Source organism: Octopus bimaculoides, chromosome 4 (assembly GCF_046866305.1).
Source record: "Octopus bimaculoides isolate indiv1 chromosome 4, ASM4686630v1, whole genome shotgun sequence".
NCBI lineage: Eukaryota > Metazoa > Mollusca > Cephalopoda > Octopoda > Octopodidae > Octopus > Octopus bimaculoides.
In genome coordinates this window covers 105,752,473-105,772,851 of record NC_142931.1, presented here as the reverse complement: position 1 = coordinate 105,772,851, position 20,379 = coordinate 105,752,473, and the positions used below count along the sequence as shown (strand labels likewise).

General features: G+C 34.4%; 1 protein-coding gene across 23 annotated transcripts in view; it reads right to left on the bottom strand.

The window, feature by feature from the left end:
• Positions 1 to 20,068, bottom strand: part of LOC106880495 (TBC1 domain family member 5) — an 84,021-nt gene extending 63,953 nt beyond the window's left edge. For 12 of the 23 annotated variants that reach the window (XM_014930464.3, XM_014930471.3, XM_014930467.3 and 9 more), the window contains exons 1-2: positions 19,301 to 20,068; positions 2,541 to 2,659 (exon numbers count right to left, since the gene is read on the bottom strand). In XM_014930464.3, the coding sequence (XP_014785950.1) occupies positions 2,541 to 2,658 (118 nt within the window). In that variant the 5' untranslated portion in view covers position 2,659; positions 19,301 to 20,068. Of the gene's footprint in view, positions 1 to 2,540; positions 2,660 to 18,285; positions 18,575 to 19,300 lie in introns of those variants that run through there. The other 11 variants (XM_014930466.3, XM_089351133.1, XM_089351135.1 and 8 more) reach the window with 7 other exon arrangements.
• Between the last annotated feature and the right edge of the window lie 311 nt (positions 20,069 to 20,379).

Below are 20,379 nucleotides of genomic sequence, written 5' to 3'. Positions count from 1 at the left end.
AGTAATCTAATGGTCACTGAGGATGCTAAGGATAGATGAATGACTCGTGAAAGCCATACAAGTCATGTACAAAGGTGCTGGCAATAAGGTGATAATGAACAAATTTAGCAACAAACAATGTGCAGGTAAGAGTTCATTAAGGTTCCATTGTCAGTTCCCTCCTATTCATCATAGTCTTTCATGCCTTAACAAAGGATTTTAAACTGGTTGCCTTTGAGTACTGCTATATATTGATAACCTCACCTCTTATAGTTGAATCTCTAGCAGAACTAGAAAAGAAATTCCAGATGTGGAAGTTACAGATGGAATTAAAAGGCCTCAAAGTTAAATTAGAAAAAAAAAAAAGTTTCAGTAATTAGGGAACCTGACAGATCTCTACTTCCATCAAGGAAGTGACTTTACTTGATATTAGCAGAAATTGTATATATGTTGTACCCAATGCAAACTATGGACACAAGAAATGCAATGGAATTACAGTTAACAGATAAACTAGAGTTTGTATGTGGCAGATGAGCAGGAACAATAAAACACTAAGAGGGCATGATAAATAGATTTTCTCAAATGCCCAAGATTCTTAGAAGTAGTAAATAGCTTCTCTAACCTAAATGATCTAATTAGCAATGGAGAAGGATGCTCTGAAAGTATAGTTGCTAGAATAAGAATAGGATGGAGAAAGTTTAGACCACTATTACCTCTATTGGTAACAAACAGTTTTCCTTTTGGAAAGAAAGGCATATTGTATGATTCCAGTGTATGAACTGCAATACTACATGGTAATGAGACGTAGACCCTAAATGCAGAAGACATGCAAAGACTAGAAAGAGAAGCTAGCATGCATGTTGGATATGCAACATCAGTGTGCATGAATAACAAAGTACAGATGTGTTGAGAAAAATTGGAAGATTGGGCATGATAGGCATCAGATGTAGTGTGCAAGAGAGAAGACTGCACTGGTACAGGCATGAGAAGTATATGGATGAAGAGAGCTATATAAAGATGTGCCAGTCACTTTAGGTGGATGGAACTTGTAAACAAGTGAGACCCACAAAGACATGGAATGAAGTTGTGATGGCTGATCTCAGAAGTTTGAATTTCACAAAGGAGATGATAAAGGAGAACTGGCAATATGCAGTATTTCAGAAAACCAGCCCATCACAGTATAACTGAGGTTCAGGAAGTATAATGTTTATATATACAATTGGGACCCACACCTAATTTCCTCATCAAACCTTCCCCTACCCTTTCATCTCACTATCATTTGCCTAACTGCAGTATTCCACAGCTGTTATTAAATGAGGACAGAACTATCTATTCTATCATCTTTCCTGTAATACCAATTATCTTTTTCAATACCAGGAACCAACTGACTTAGCATCCATCCTTTATGGTTAATATTATCCTTCCAACATTCATTACATTCACTCCTATATCCTTACCAATCTCTAATCCTCATCTACTCCCTCCTACCTTCCATCCAACTCATATTTCTCATTGAGCACCTTGATGCTTCTTCATCATTCAATATATTTTCACCCCTACCCCATCTCCAATCATGCCTCACTCTCCATACACTCTTGCTACCCCTACCTACTCACTCTTCCCATTCTCCTCTCCCCAGAGCCCACCCTGACATGCCACCACCATCTTTATTTCTCTTTTCAAATACACACTGACTACTCCCACCCACTTCTGTATAATGTGAGCAGTCATATATCTCCACTACAGTAAGAAACATGTTCCAAAAGGGTAGGCTTCCTTCATACTTCAACTTCACATCACCTAGCATAAAGCTGCTTCCCCCTCTATTGTAGCCCTACTCAATTAGATTTTAGTCTTGCAAGCTTCATGGCAACTTCACTTGTGCTGGAGCCATGAAAAAAGCACTCAATACACACCATAAAGTGGCTGCCATTAGGAAAGGTATCCAGTTATAGATACCATGTTAAAGTCGACATTGGAACATGATGCAGTCCTCTGACCAGATGAATCCTGTCAAACTATCCAATCAATGCCAGCATGGGAGAAAGACAGATATATATATAAGTACGCACCCATACACATTATGCTACTGCTGAACTTCCAGGTCAGATTATATTCGCACATATTTAAGTTTTCTTGTTTCTTGGAATAAATTCACTAAACAAATATGTGTGTATGTATGTGTCCATCAGCATAATCAAAATATTTGAAAATCTGACACACTTAAGGGTGATATAATTTCATTTCTTAAATTAGACATACAGTTTCAAAATTTTGAAGGACATAGAAATAACAGTTGACAGTATTAATGCCTTTTCAAAGGCCATTATATGTGAAGTGAAATGGCTTCAAAAAACAGCTGAAACTATACTATACTCCCAGCATGCTGGGAAGTTACCTCTTGTTTTTTCAGTACTAAATTGAAAATCCTATGCACAATATTTGCTAATATATAGAATGGTGGGTCAAATAGGTATAAATATATGTATATTGAGACACGTAAAAATATATAAAACAAAAATGCTTTCATTGTGAAAAAGACAAAATATATTTTTCTTTACCTGTCTTACCTCCAAATTGCTCTATTGTGTTTAGAATATCCTCCTTTGAAGGAGAAAACTTAGTTTTGTTTCGGCCTCCAACACGAAAACGCTGTATCATACTTTCAGCAATATCCATTCTAAAAGAATAAAATTTAAGGACAAAATTACACAAAAGTGTTACTGATACATATGTAGCTCAATATAAAAATAAAATATATCCTCTTGAAATCTTTGCATCGCTTAACAAGAATAAACACAGGAGTGGAGGAGACAATGTAATCAACTATACCTTATAAGAAACAGTTCCCTAACATGGTCATCATCCATACATCTCACTTCTGGCAAAAAAAAACTCAACTTAGTCTGAGCTAACAAAGAAGTCTCTACATCAGTGGTTCTGAAAGTGGGCAGTATTGCCCCCCTGGGGGTGGTGGAAAGTTCTAAGGGGGCATTGAAGAAAAGTGGAGTGATGATGGGTTAGCGATTCATGTAAAAGTTAGGGCTATAATGGGGTGACAATTCATGTAAAAACAACAAAATAATGGGTTCATTAGGTTAAGTTTTATTTGTGAAATACAGTTGCTTTGAATTTGCTTTAGAAAGAGGTCTATGTTTGTAATGGTTAGTTGGGGTGGAGGCAATAGAAATGTGGCCTGGGTGTCAAGGGGGCGGCAGTCCCAAAAAGTTTGAGAACCACTGCTCTACATGGTTACGAGACCTGCTAGAAATAGTAACCAAGTCTCTTTCAAATCAAAATAAGAACACCTTAGTGTAGTCTTATATAACCTTAAAAGGAAGGAAACATATCTGGGATACCTGAATTTTTGCTAATGGTTGACTTGTGGATAAATAACAACTAAATTTAGATTTAATATTCTATTACAATTCACTTGTTTTTTTCTGAGGAGCCCAAATTTAGGGTCTGAAGGAAGCTGGGCTCTTCCTATCAAATTGATTTGGAGGATTCTTTCATCATCAAGTTAGCTAAGCCACTTAATATTTCCATGCCTTGAAAAATTGTAAAATCTCAACTTGCACATTATAAGTATCACCATCTTTCTTAATTAGGCCTGATAATCCAAAGTGAGAAAATGAATACTATAGAGTGACCCCTGAAACTGCAAACCAGGTTTAATCCCTAGTTCATTTACAGTTTCTTACCATAGCATTCTACAAAGGCAAAACTAAAAACTAGTTTTAATTCTTTCTACCTCTCTCACTCTCTTTCATTAAACCAATAGCTGAATGTATTTTGTAATTTTAACCATAGAAAACATGAAAAAAAGTTACATAAAGACATGAAGGTGACCACACTGGCCCAAGTCAGATTTTCATTGAAACATATATACAAAACATAAAAAAATTAATTTACACAGTTCAAGCACAAATCTGTTTCATCTCTGGCTTTCATATGCAAAAATGTGATATTTTTGACAGCTAATTCTACTCTTTCTTTTTTCTTGAAGGACAAAGTCCAAAAAATCATAAGTTACTAGTTTTTTCTCTTTTATAAACTGAAATTCTTTCTTAGGTTCTTCTTTCTCACCAAGGAGTTCTTCAGCCAACATTTTAAGAAATTTTCATCTAGATTGGAATTTTTGCATCTAGATCGACATGGAGAAGCTGGTTCAGCAAGATTCAATGTGTCAGAAGACCATATCTTGCTCCAATATCCAATTTTCAACATTGTTTATACAGCTGGATGCCCATTCTAATACCAAGCACTTTACAGAGTGTAATGGGTACATTTTATCATAACACCAATAATATAAAGATTGCCTTCCCTTGGCAAGACTAAAAAACCCTACATTGTTACTACTTCAATTGATTGCCAATCACTTACAAAGTGTGCCAAGTGCATTTTATGGCCTCACCACTGTTGGGGTTACCTTGCAAAGTGAAAGGTAGTTCCTACGGTGGATAAAGAAAATTTATTGTGAGAAGATGGCAATGGAGAGAATAACAGAGGCAGCAGTGTTAGAATGGAGGTAATCAAGAGAGAGGAGAGGGAAAGGTTCATGTCAGACTAGTATGAAGGTGAGGATGGGATCAAAATAGTAATGGTGCTATAGGGCTATAATGGGGTGGCAATTCATGTAAAAACAACAAAATAATGGGTTCATTAGGGTTTTATTTGTGAAATACAGTTGCTTTGAATTTGCTTTAGAAAGAGGTCTATGTTTGTAATGGTGGGTTGAATAGGTGGACCTAGTGGTGGGATTGGTCAATTAGTAAGCAAGCCCACATAGGTTGGACACTTTGTCACACTCCAAGACAGTTCTTATTGGAGTTACACAGGTTTACTATTGAAAAAGCGTGGTGGAGGAGAGAGTTACAAAGACAGAGTCAGGAAAGGGGGTAATAGGAGGCAAAATAGTGTTAGGGAGTTAGTGAGAAAGAATCAGAGTGATAAGGGTTGTGAGGAGGAGAGGACTGAAGAGGAGATACAGTTATATATGGGAGGGTGGAGTGATGTTGCAGGAGAGATATGATAAGGACAGAGTATATTCTCAAGGTAACATGTCCAAAACATTATAGTGACAAGAGAATCAAGGAAGGTGGGTAAAGACTGCCAAAGTGTAAACTCTCCCCACTCAAGTATGATTCAGAAGGAAAGGAGAAGTACTAAGATATAGGTGATAGAGGTATAGAGAAAGGAGATATTTAATATGCACAAATTCAGTACACTTCTGTCAGATATAGGTAACTTAGTACAGTGAGTAGAACAGATGAGAGAGTACAGATTAGCAGAATAGACATGGAGAGGTGTGAGAAAACAGAATGGACAACAAGCAGGGGTTGATGCATGACTGGTTGCTTTCTGTTTTTGTCTGCCAAATCTACTCAAGGTTTCGGTTAACCAAAGACTATAGTAGAAGACAAATGTCTTTTGCTATAATCCCACTGTGTAGCCCAAGTTGCTACAAAGTAAGACTGAACCCCAAACCAAAAGACTGATTGAGAAGCAAACTTCTAATCCTAAACTTCTTAAACACAGCCATGCCAATTTTATATTAACTTTGAATGCTGGAAATAAAAAAAAATGTTAGTGCAGGCTCATTATCAACTGTGACCAGATTAACAGAGTTAATTTATATTTTATTCAACATAGTTGAACAAAAGTAATTTAATAAGTAAAAGCTGTTTACTGAAAAGTGAATTAAATCACTGACATTTCATTTTAAAACCAATTATTTTAGGCTATCTCATTTTTTATATAATCCAGCAAGAAAAGGATGAATAAGAGCTTATTTCATGACACCCTGAGGAGGATATACTATATTAAAAACTTAGAATCTGCAGCTTACTTAAGCCATAGGTTATTAGCTCATCAAATACTGTTTTCACAAAAGGATTAATCCAAGAGCTTTTTTGAAGTTGTTGTAGTCAATTATACTTGGAGTTCCCTGACTGAAAGCACTGAAAAAGATAGTTTACATATGGTGGTAATTGTTTTGGTTAAGCACTGATCAGTTCAAACTTAAAGCATGAATATAACCTACACAGTAGCTAAGTGCAAGAAATTTTCTAAATGTCTCAATATTCTTATATAGATTGGTGCTATTCTCTGAAACAATATTTTTATCTGGTTTTCTTGAACCATAATAACTCAACAATAACATCAGACAGGACCTGGTGGCTTGTGAGCAATAACCTATTTTTAAATATGAAGCAATATTTTTCAAAATGCCTGAAGTAAGCTTTCTGTGGAATAATTTGTTAAGATCAGCAAATCCTGCTCAAAAGATTTTTTTTTTTTAATTCAGCCAACATGAAATTAGCAAACATTTCAAAATTCTTAGATTATCAAATATCTTAAAATACATTGTAATTTAATATGCGGTCTGATCAATATATATCCAAACTGTTGCCATAGTAACAAAGCTAAAGCACGCTGAGTGAAGCCGCTTGGCACAGATTGACCTTGAACTCTGCTGTGTATGCGCACTAAGTTTCAACGTTCTAGCTCACTTCTGCTGTTTACAGCAATGTTTGGAAGGAACGTGTGTAGCATGTGATCATCACATTGACCATGACAGAGAAAACTGAACAGAGAATCTGCATCAAATTTTGCCAAAAGCTTGGTGATACCTGCTCAGAGGCCTACGCAAAGTTGCAGAAAGTGTGTGGAGAGAAGTGTATGAGCCGTACACAAGTGTACGAGTGGTTCAGACATTTCCAAGAGAGCTGAAAAAATGTTGATAGTGACAAACATTCTAGGAAACCCGCAACCAGTAGAACTGAGAAAAAGATCGCAGATGTGCATGCAGCTGTGAGGGGAAATCATTGAATCACCATCCATGTGTTATCAGAGGATGTGCAGACTAGTTAGGGTTCACTTCAGTCCATTATCACTGAAGATTTGGGTATAAAACGTGTCTGCCAAGTTTGTGCCAAAACTGCTGTCAGCTGATGAAAAAGACACTCGAGTTTCAGTTGCACAAAATCTCCTTGATTGTGTTGAGAATTATGAAAACTTTTTGAAAACAGTAGTAACAGATGATGAATTGTGGGTCTATGGTTATGACCCGAAACAAAGGCTCAGTCTTCACAGTGGAATACCCCCAACCTCTCCAAGACCAAAGAAAACACGAACAAGTAAGACATTGTTAACTGTTTTCTTCGACAAGGGGATTGCTCATCATAAGTATGCTCCACCTGGTCAGACAGCTAGCAAGGAATACTACCATCATCTTTTGCAACATTTGCAGGATGCTATTTGTCAGCAAAGACCACAATTGCATGCATCCAGTGAGTGGCAATTGCATCATGACAACACACCTGCCCTTTGAGCAACAGTTTTTGGCTAGGCACAGCATTCTTCAGGTCTGACAGCCACCGTATTCTCCAGATCTCGCTCCTTACAACTTTTTCCTCTTTCCAAAACTTGAATTCCACTTGAAAGGAAGATTTCAGAACATCAAGGAAATCAACATGAATGTGACAAGGCAGCTGCTGATTATCCCAGAAAATGAGTTTCAGGAATGCTTCCATCAATGGAAGCAGTGTTGGATTAAGTGTGTGGCTTCTGAAGGGGACTACTTTGAAGGAGATTAAATGCCAAATTGGTACGTGTTGTAGTTCTGTTTTTATAGCACCAGTTTAGATATTTATTGATCAGACCTCATATACATTTTAAACTATATTGTTACATTAGCAAATATTTTAAAATATATTGTAACCTAGCAAATATTTCACAATATATTGTAAATTAGCAAATCTGCTTAACAAGCATACTATACTTAGGCATATTTGCTGACCTTTTGTCTTTCTATTGTATGAATGGACAGACAGGACAAAATTGCTATGGCTATATGTATGGGTGAAGTATGCAACAAAACTAGTCACTACAGTTCTATATTTAAGGGATGAGGAATTATGTACATTATTTACATTTGACGGATATTTGTCCTCATCTTGTTTGTAGTGTAATGGTTAAGAGCGCGGGCTACTAACCCCAAGATTGCGAGTTCAATACCATGCAGTGCCTTGAATAAATAATATTAATAATAATAATAACATCAGCAAAAAAAATACCTTATAAGATCCCAGGATAGGGTTCAAAATCCTACCAGAACACCTGATGAAGGTGTAATTCAGCCGAAACATTGTGTTAACAACAAACAAAATGAGGGCAAATATCCATCAAATGTAAATAAAACTAGTCACTGTTCCAAAATAGAATAATGCCAAGGAAATCACATCTGTCATCTATACACAAAATCCAAGAACTCTTTCTAAAATCGATGGGTTAAATGTGGCAAATGCCATGTTTCTCTCTGCCTTCAATGTAACACTAACTTTCCAATGATCCCAGGTTAAAAAAGGGGACACCATAAAATTCTATGATGAATGGACTCTGGGAGATGGTCCAGCAACCAAATTGGTCCTTTCGATGCCAGACCCCTACCGTTAATGTTGAACAAAAGCAAGAACAAAATCTGATCAACATGGAAGTTGTGGTAATTTGACAATCAATTTCTGATCTAAGCCAAGAAATAACAAAAATTCATATAAAACCTCACAATGAGGGATCATTTTGGAATACCTAACTTAGAAATCTGTCCACAGCTCTTGTTGAATCTAAATGCATCGAGAAAGCTATTGAATCTGCTGCACATGAATTCCCATGAGTGTATACAAAGAAATAAACAATCTTCAGGCATTTTCCAGTAACTCATCCAAAAACTGCATTCCTCCAAAAGATGTTCTCCACTTTGATCAACTAGGTTCTAAACTCAATCTAATCAAGTTGATGAAGACCAGCTATCAAGCATCTACCATACTCTGAACATCTTGTTTCCCTGAACATGGACATATTAAATCTCTGACATCTGGCAACTGACTTGGTAGACACCCACAAGATTATCCACTATCTTTCAACAACAACCTTGGGCACCTCTTGAATTCCATAGGTCTAACACTTATGGACATACTTAGAAAACAATACTGTACCCATGATTTCAGAAACAGCTTTTCATGCTCAGAATTGCTGAAATATGGAATAACCTACATGCAACAGCTGTTGGCTGTTGAGGTACTACATCCTTCAAAACTTCCATTCTTCCTGAAATTTGCCTATAGTACACCTGATACCCATCCACTTTTTTTAAAGACTCATTCACTGTTCACTTCCTGTGCATTATTCTATATACTGTTCATGCACTTTTGGCTACTTTTTCTGCTGAGTTGTAGTGCACCTGACCACTGTATACAATAATTTGTAAATTAGCAAATGTTTTTAAATATATTGTAAATTAATAAACATCTTAAATTATATCGTTAAATTAGCAAATATTTTAAAATATATTGTAAATTGGAAAATATTTTAAATATTTTGTAATATTTTGTAAATATTTTAAATATATTGTAAATTGAAAAATATTAAAAAGTATATTGTAAATTGGAAAATCTTTAAAAATATATTGTAAATTAGCAAACATTCTATGATATATTGTAAACAATGTGTTTAACTTTGTCTGAATTGTGAGATATTGAAAAATGTGGGTAATTGTTAATTTTAAGTAATCTGAGAATAAATAAGAACTATTCAAACCAATATAGTGTTGGTGTCATTAAAAACCATGCACTCAGTACACTCTATAAAGTGGTTAGCAGTAGGAAGGGGATCCAGTCAAAGAAACCCTGTGAAATCAGATATTGAAGCATGATGCAGTCTTCCAATCTGTCAGATCCTGTCAAACTATCAAATTCATGCCAGCTTGGAAGATGAATGTTAAAAACTGAATCTGATGACGTATATTGTTTTTAAGATACACTTTTACATGCTTGAATGGGTCAGTATGAATTCATAGAGGCAGATTTTCTGTAGCTGGATGCCCATCCTTGTTCCCAAGCAAGGTAATATTTTCCCATGGCAAGACAAATTTTCTTGGAAGATTGGAAATGAATAACACACTTGTATGATGGCAACACTCATTTACAACTATCATGTGATGTCAAAACAAACACACACACATATATATATAGGTTTCTTCAGTTTCTGTCAACCAAACGCTTACCCAAGGTGCCATGCAATGGGACTGAACTTGAAACCACATGATTGGAAGTAAACTTCTCAACCACACAGCCATGCCGGTGCATATATCTGTATATATTCACACAGTAGTAAAACAAGTAAACAACAGGTCTTTCTTTTTTTTTTAAATGACTTAAGCAATGTATATAGCCCAGATATAAATAAAATTCAAGAAATTGAGCCATTTATACAATTTATTCTTCTGAAATATTTACAAAACAAATCTGCACAAGAGTGAATCGTAACCTTCTACAAAATCAATACCTGAAACAGTCAATTTTCAAACCTTAATATCAAGATTATTCAGGTGTCCTAATTAATAAAACTCTCCTCTCACACTCCTATGAACTTATCTATTCACACCTTCCCATACTCATGCAATGTTCTCTCATATATTCATCTTGTACCTTGAGAATACATACACTCTGACATCTCATAACCAACAAGTTTATCTTCTTTCCAGCTATTCCCACCACTCTTTTATTATGCAAGATAGCCATGCAGCTCTTCTACTGTACTGCCTGTTCCTCTATCATACTTTAGCCTCTCAACATGTGACATAAAACCACCTCCAACTCTTCTACAACCCCACTCAAATGAAGGGAGGCTTTTTTTTTTTGTCTTGCAAGTTATTTGCCAACTTCAATAGTGCCAGTGTAACAAAACAAAAATGCATCCAATACACTGTCAAGTGGTCAGCATTAGATAAGGCATCCAGCCATAGAAACCATGCCAAAGCAGGCAGTGGAGCTCAAAGCAGTATCCCAGCTCATCAGATCCTGTCAAATTGTTCGACCTACACAAGCATGGAAGACAGATGTTAAATGATGATGGTAATGATTTCAGAAGAGAAAGTAAGCCATATTTGGCTGAGCATATAGGTAAAGGCAATACAGGTGACAATTGTTAGTTCAAAAATTCATAAGCTTTTTTTTTTTAAATCTTGGTTGAAATAAGATTCCCTAAGGTGCTCTTATCTGACTAATCCATACTGGTGTTAATCACAACTCTGGTCCAGCTAAACTCTGAACAAATGCTAGCAATATATATATTTTATAGAATATTTTAAAATTCAAATAATGATAATTTTTATAAGATACAGAAATAAATTTATTTCTCAAACGCGTGATAATGCTATACATAGTGTGATCAGGATAAATTATCCATATAATGCAGAAAAATATGTTGCCGGCCAGCCATGAGTATATATATATATATATATATATATATATATAATTGAGCCAGGGATAAACTAAAACATTGTCTCAGGCCAGATCTAGCCTGCAGGCCAAATATTTGAGACCCATAAACTAAATGAAAGACAATAAACATAAATGCTAGCAGTAAAACTGAAGTCATGCTCCATACACTTGCTGTTGGTCCAATAACTTAAACACTTCAATAATAACAGTGACGTGAAGATGCACCTTAACAATGAAAAATGGGGCGCTATGGATTAACTAAAATACAAGTAATTCGGAAAGAGACAAAGAATAACTAAGAAGAGGTCAGTCAGGCAACAAGCAGCATGATGAAGTAAGATTATAACATAAGCTTATAGTCTTTAGTGAGGGAAATGAAAGATGGAGTGTCAGATATATCTAGCAAGCAATAGATGTGATTTGACAATATTCAATGCTATAGGGATAAGCAGAAGAGCATGTTTAACCCTTTAGCATTGAGATTATTGTCAAATGTAATGTTTATTTCTTCACATTATTTTGAATTATGTATTATCTTGTAGCTTTCAGATTTCAATGATGTGACTGTTTATGCTTAGGAGGACAATATAGGGTAGGTATGAAAGGCTGGATCTGGCCAGTTTGAACAAAAACAGGAAGAATATTTGGGCCAGATATGGCCAGTTTAAATACTAAAAGGTTAACCATTTAACTTTCAAATTACTGTCAAATGTAAGGCTTATTTATTCACATTGTTTTAAATTAATCATGCATTTTCTTATAGCTTCAATATTTTAATATGATTGTTTGTTTTTAGGATGACAATGTAGGGTAGGTGTGAGAAGCTGGATAATTCTGGCTTAAACACAACACAGGCAAAATATTAGGGCCAGATATGGCCAGTTTGAATGTAACATTTAAACCAACCATAGCTGGCCTCAATATTCTACCCGTTTTATGCTCAATTCAAACAGATCTGGCCTCTAGCACCCACCCTACAATGTAATTCTAAAAATAATCCCATCAAAACTTTGAAGCTACAAGATAATGCGTGAATAATTTAAAACAATGTAAATACATTTAACAGAATAACCTGAAAGTTAAAGGGTTAAAATGAAAGAATGAGGATGTAATTTGAAAGAAATGACACACTTGAATTTAATAGCAATGACAACATAAAGAGACATGTAAATGACAGACTAATTAACAAAGGAAATTAATGAAATATTTGTTTTTTTAGGCTACATCAAGCATCTGAATAAAAAACACAAGCCAGTTGAACCTATAAGAGAGTTCCTATGCAGTCACACAACCTACTAGAAATAACAACCAAATTGCCAACTCACTCTAACCTTGAAAAATAACTAATATGTATAAACTGTTTTTGAATTTTAAAAAATGAAAAAGAAAATTATGACTAGAATAATCTTAAGCAGTTCTGATTAGTTCTACTCAATCAGAGCTGGGCTGTGGCTATCAACAACAAAAGACAGTTAAATAATGGAGATCAATATCTTGAAAGTAAATCAATTGAAGACATCATAACAGAGGGGAAAAAAGTGCAAATTTCTTCAGAGATAGTTGATGAAATATGAAGTAGTTCAGGATGGGTTTATACTACAAGATTTATTTAGCTAACAAAACTGTGTTGGATGTCATAACATTCCCACCACCACCATGACTAATGTAAAAGTACTGTTAAGGTAAAGGAGATACGCTACAGAGAAGAAATTACAAGCCTCCCAATGAGCTAATGAACTTAACAAGGAAGGTGGTACAAAGAGCAATAAAAATGCCAGGACAAGAAAAGGTTAGTGACAATGAAATTCAATTATAAATTGTACGAAGACATAGTACTATAGGCAAGAAAATTGCTCAAAGTGTATTGATACATAAACACTAAGGTTACAATTCCAATTAGTAAATAGAGCATTTGATTTCTGGTGGTGTAAGATATAATAAACTTTTCATTGGTAATCTTGAATCTGTTGACCTTGAGAGAATACAAGTTCAAGGTTCTCTTACTAGCACTTTTCTACTTCTTTTAGTTAAATCAATCACAAGTTCAAGACTGAATGCCTATTGTAGAATATATTAAAGAACAACAGAAGGAATTTGAAAGAGTTAAAATATCTTAAGAGTAAAATAACTAAGACTTTGGTCTACCATTCAAAAATTTATATGCATGCACTAGTTACAGACCAAAACTCAACATTTCTTTATCTATCAACATAATGAACCCTGCTAAAACACTCAAGTACTAGGTAGTGGTGTTAAACAAGACAATAATTAAGTCTAACACTCAAAAGTATATAAACTACAGGTTTAAGTAATCATTTACTGACCAAGGCTCATCATCTCTTTATCAAAAGACTGAAGCAAGATACACATGATCCAGAAAGGTAGTTTTATGCCATCACTTCATCTTCATATTGCAGTTAAGTATTCCTCAACAAACTTTTTCTTTTATTTTTCCTTGTTTCAGTCATTAGACTGCAGCAATGCTGGAGCACTGCATTGAAGAGTTTTCAGTCAAATGAATCAATCCCAGTACATTTTTTAAACCTGGTATTCATTATACTGGTCTCTCTTACTGAACCAAGTTACAGGGACATAAACAAACCAACACTGGTTGTCAAGTGGTGGTGGGAGACAAACACACACACACATATATATATAAATATATAAGATGGGCTTCTTTCAGTTTTCATCTACCCAATCCACTTGCAAGGCTTTGGTCAACCTCAGACTATAGAAGATACTTGCCCAAGGTGTCATGCAGTACGACTGAACTCAGAACCATGTGGTTGGGAAGCAAGCTCCTTACCACACAGCCACTAACATTTTTAAAATAGGATTTTTTTTTTTACCTTCAAAATGTAAGTCTAATGACAACATGTTCTGCAATATGAATGTGATGATCATATCAAGAAATCAATATTTTAGTATCTACTTTTCCAAACTGATATAGAGATTTTTATGGTGAGATGCCCTTCCTAATGCTAAACTACACCTGTTTCTAAGCAAGGAAATAATTCTCTAGTTTATTGAACAAACAGCCTGAACATGGTTATGGGGAGGACAAGAAACAAACATCATTTGAATGAGCCTTTTGTTTACAGAAAGTGTGAAATATGTCATTACATGTCAAAAAGCATGAACATGGTTTCATAGTAAACTGCAAGCAAATGACACCATCTCTACATGAACAGAGATTTTTTTAAAGTCATTTAACTCAATCCCTTGTCTCTACTTAAGAATTGACAAAAACTTAATAAAAGCAAACAGCAGCCACATAAAAAGAGAATTACTGATAAAATGACAAAAAATACACCAAGTATTTTACATATCCATACATCTTGATAAATTATGAAATTGTTTTAATATATGATTATTATCTTGCCATGGCATGAAGATAATATGTGTACTTCATGATAGATGTTCTGGTTCTGAGTAAGATTATCTTGGACTTTAAACCAAGCAAAGAAACATTGTTTAATGTGCAGCAGCCAATTCAGAATTATATGAACATTACAAGTTCACATTATTATTATCATCATTATTTGATGTAGAAAGTGGATAATGCAGTTGTTAAGTTATCAATATATTAATTCAGCAACTTGGCCTAGATTCCTACTTCATCCTATTACCAAAAAAAAAAGCTTAATGTTACAACTTACTACAGTTTTTTTTAATATTTTTATGTATTCCTAGAAATCTGTATTGTGAAGTACAGTTCTTTGATGGAACTGTTGTTTAGAAATGACTTTTTGTTCTTTTTAGTTTACTCACTGGACTGTGACCATGCATCGCCTGATATGGATGATAGTGAATTAGAAGCAGACAACATATTGGGTCACTGTTGTGGTTATGTTCATAATCAAGATGTTTAGCTCTGAAATGACCCACTTCACCTAGCTGTAAGTACTACAGAGTACAATAACTGGCTGTTCTGAGCAATTGCAGCACTGCAAACTGATAATTTGCAAATTCAACTCCTCCTGTAGGTCTTAACATAATAGGAAAGCACTCCAGTGAAATCTTCCTAAAAATCACCAGATAAAGATCAGTTCTTCACCAATACCTCATAATCAAAAGGGTTACAGATCTCTCATAATGCAATATAAATTTAAAAAAGGTATATATTGTAGTAACTCAGTCCTCTCCAAACCCTGTCTCTCTCTCTTGGCATCTGGACCACTGCCACCATCTTCAACTAGATCGGTGGTTCCCAACCTGTGGTCTGCAAAGGTAGTACTAGGGGTCCATGAACTAAATTCAAAATTTCACATATATATTAGGTTGGTACATAATTATTGTGGCTTTTTTTCAATAAATTTTATTCAACAAAAACAATAATAACATTTAACAAAAACATCTTTAAATGATTATTCCGGAGCATATTCACTATCTACTTCAATTTCTGCTTGGCATTTTGTTTAAAATTTTTGTTGAATAAAATTTATTGAAAAAAAGCCGCAATAATTATGCACCAACCTAATATATATATATATACACACACACATATGGATAAGCATGTTAAGAGGGGTCCAAGGGAAAACTCTTCAAATTGGTAGTGAAAAGGTTGGGAACCACTGGACTAGATGTTCTACTCGCCACTATCGCAAATAACAACCCTGACTTCACAAATCTGAGACGTTCATCTCTCTCGCAATCTACCATATCATCTGGTTTGGAGAAGTCTTAAATGAGGACCAGTGTTACATAGTAAGTTGTATTCTTGCTACATAACTGAACCATTTTAATCTCTTCCTTCTAATTACATCGTTAATGTTGTATATCCTATGGAGAACTTTCCTAATGCAAATACTTGTAAGCCAGATTTTTCTTAGATTTTTTTTTTTTTTAACTTATTACTTTCCATGACAGTATACTACATACAAATATTCTATATTTGTATACATTTACTTTAACTAAGAAACGAAAAGGAATATAGTTTCTCCCTTTAGTTTAGTATGGCTGTAAATTCTTTTTCAGTGACAACCAAGATGAGCAAACAATGGACCTGTGGAACATTCCTAGTGATTTACCCAACTTATGCACTTGAACAAAGCTGACCTTACAAAAACAATAAGGATTCTACATAACCAGAGCTACCGCAGCACCTATCTAGCTACTGAGAATTTTAAGTGAAGCAATGTTCTTAATCTTATATTGAACAAGACTTTTTTTTTTTAGAATAAGAATCATCTTCCAAAATTGCCTACTTACAAGCTTCCCCTCAGCGCAAACCATTTGGATTGTTAATGCTCCAATGATGTGTTGACGTAAACCTTTCCGATCTGGTGTACGTAAGAAATCATTCATCTTTCCCACACTTCTACATTAAGATTCTATTTGTTGTCACTTCTATACACAGTCTCTACAAAGATGCCACCACTTCACAACTTTGATATCTTGCACAGCTTCCATTAGAAGAATATGAAAACCTACAAGTGGGAACTAGACAAACTAATCTTTCGAAAAGCATTGACACCTCAAAAAACATTTTTTAATCGAAGCCCTGACACTGTTTCAACTGTCATATTTCCTTCAAAAACCCAGAAAATATTTTCTTCCTAAACATCTGCTCTACCTTTGTTCAAATCAAACGATGTAGATCATTTTAAATTATCTATCTGTATTATTTGATTCGAACTGTGCGCACACGCACACAATTTTAGACTGAATTCTGAAAAAAAAAAATGTCCCTCTGACAGAAGGGTAAATTATCAGCACTGCTACACTATCTCAATAAAACGAACATTAATTCTGTTGTCGTCCTCTGGCGAATCCTACAAAGGTTGCCGATTCAACATCTCTTTCGCATACGTCGATGGCCATTTCAAATCTTACAAGTGCTTTACTCAATTATGATGCAACTTTTGTTCTATGCTAGAAGCAGTTGCACGCTGTATTCGATGTTGTCACATATCCATATGCAACATTACTCAAAGATGGGTGCACTGAAATTATAATACAGCAACAACGTGGAGCATGGAACTGAGTGAAAGCTAATACGAATATGAATTTAGAACATTGCTTTAGCTTTAATGGATCTTTTTTTGTAAAAGCATAGACTTAAATCATTTTATTTTAGAATTAAATTATATTTGTTGTTTGCACGAAGCGGAACGATGCATTTAGACGATTTATAAATTATTTAAAGTCATGACCAATAATAAGAAGAAAAGTAAAAACAGAAACTGCTGCAAATAAAAATGAAAGAAAACGTATAACGTGTGACAATATAGGTGCTTCATACAAAATGAATGGTAAAAAATGCTAATTGGAAATTCACTCCGAAACGGACAAGAACTTTCAAATGAATTTTCCTATTTTACAGTAAAAATAAAAATAAATAATTGACAAAATTATGTACATTTGGTGCACTGCTTAAGAAAATAACCGTGCTACAGAAATGTAACGTTGTCTTCAACAGCGTGCAATGAACAAGGTAGCTTTTACCGATCTTTACAACACTCACTAAAGTGGTCGCTAGCCCTGCAAGAAATAGCAGCCAAATCTTTCAAACCACGCCCTAGCTCAACATTGTAGTCGTAGACATCCTAGAAATATCGTACCTCAGGAGAAAGAAAAACGGAATGGTCACGGTCGGAACGCCTTTGAACATAGGTCAGTTCCATTAGGGTTTATCTAGAGTTAAACAACAGACCGATAATTCCAAAACAGTTCATAGCAGCAACACGCAGTCCATACTGACAAATTATTTCTCACCATATACGACGTAATAGAAATTCTTCCACTCTTTATAACGGAACTTTTTTAATGATTCTACCAAACTATCGATAGTTAAACTTCCTAAATCATTATTTCATTGCAGTGGTTGTTATTTCTTCTACATTCAATTTGACATAGAAACATTTTTTAATGTAATTTGCTGCATGAAATATTTTAACAAACATTAAAGGATTAATAGACGTCGTCACATTTTTTTTTTTTTTTGTCTATAAAATATCAATATTAAAATAAATCAATCTCAGCAACTATATAAATATACATTAAAACGAAAGTTATTTACCGTCAGCTAACATTTTAAGGATGATCCACGGAAAATAGTAAATTTTAGCGAATCGGAAGGGGAAAAAATCCATGTTTTTTGTTACTTTTTTAATCAAAATGAAGAGAATAAATGGATATTTAGACAAGAGAAATTGAATGTTTGTCAATATTGCTCAGCGCACTCGTTTAATAAACGACAGCTACGAGAGTGCGACAAAAATATAAAATATTTTAACACTATAAATATTTAACTATTTCAGGTGGTTTTAAGAGATGTTGCACCTCGGCTGGTGATAAAAACACATCCTTCAGAATGTTCCGTGTATTGTCAAAATTAGGGAAACCTGTTTGAATTCAATGAATGACAATTAAATTAACAGGGGTTTACACTTAGAATTATGCATTCGCTTTTAGGTTTTTAACATAAGAAACCAGTTAATTAGTTGATCATCGACCGATAAAATGGGTTGGAAAGATAGAATCCACTGAATTCTCGAACCTGTGGAGTTTTAATTAAATTTTTCAGAAGACAGAGGAAATAATATGTAAAAAAAAAAAAAATTATAAAAACAATTTTATGCAACCGAAATAAACTAAGCCTGAACAGCAGCAGAATAGAGACATGTTTAAAATTAGTGAAATGAATAATTAAGAAATGAAAATCCGACGAAACTAAATTGTGAATTTATTTTTGCAGGTCACATATTTGCAATATAAACGACACCAGCTATAAACAATTACCTATTTTAAATCAATTAAATATTAATCATTATTATCATTAACATTCTGATATAAATTAATGTTTGTGCTGCTAAATTTCTATGAAATAAATGACTGTTTGTGTTGTTAAAAGCCTAATATAAATGAAAGAATCGTTGAGAAACAGTGTCGGTTTTGGGAGAAAAATTGTTATAATGGATCGATTGAAGCTATCTTCATGTAAACGCGGTAGTTTTTACAACGAATGACAGTCTATAACGGAGGGTAGGTTGACATTATTATTAATTTTACACAGTTCAGAAAATAATACATACCTAAAGTGTTACTGAGATGATTACATTTGGTGCTTATCCCAAGAAATGTCTAATTAATTGGAACATAATCAAAATGGTGCAAAACGACGACTGGTCACATGAATGGTCATGTGACCGCTCATGGCAGCGGCCTGGCTGTGGGACATAGCAGTTGGGACAACGATGTTGTCGTCTACTAGGACATCTGTCCTTAATGCATCTAAAATACAACCTCAAATATTATTAATTGACTGATATTTAAATAAATATTTAATGGTTTCCTTGTCGTAGACACTTGGCCATTTTTTGCTAAGAAGTGGGTGGAGTCGATCGAACTGACTTGCTATTTCTTTTATCGCCCTCTAAGAGGGCAAAGTTAAAAATCGATCTTGGCGGGATTTTAAATATAGAAAAACGTCAAAAGACAAAGAAATAAAAAGTGTATATTATCTTATCTGACTAATTCACTTTCTTTTTATAATTATTTCATTTTCGGGAAACGGAAAACTGAAAGTGTGACGTAGGTGTAGTTGTCAACAGACAGCTGCAGAACTGCACCGAAATGTATTCAAGCAACAAAGCTGCAACTTGCTAGCTCCTTCAAAACAAAACAAAAAACACAATTAATTAAAATAGCTAACATGTTGGAAACAACAACTAAGTCTCTCTCAAAACACACTATATAGTCTTAAATAAGAAAAGAACACATTAGATCATGTAGACCTGAATACCCCAAAAAGACAGGAATGTCATTGCCTCTTTTTGTATTTGTCTAACCAGGACTGGTCTGAGATTCATAATTAAAATAGCCAATGAGGAAGCCTCTACACCAGAGGAGGAGGATTTTCTTAGCACTAGGTACAAGATGCATGGGCAGAAGAAATTATGGTATCTTTAATATTATATATTCATAGACACAAAATTTATTTCAAATGACTGTTTAGATTGCAGGACAGAATATTTATTTTTATTTTTATTTTACATATCAGGTTTCAAGAGATTTCATCAATGAGCTGTTTTAAATTTAAATACAGATTTTATGTTGTTGCTCAACTTCTACTGACAGAAGCAAAATCTCCATTAAATTTCTAACAAACACA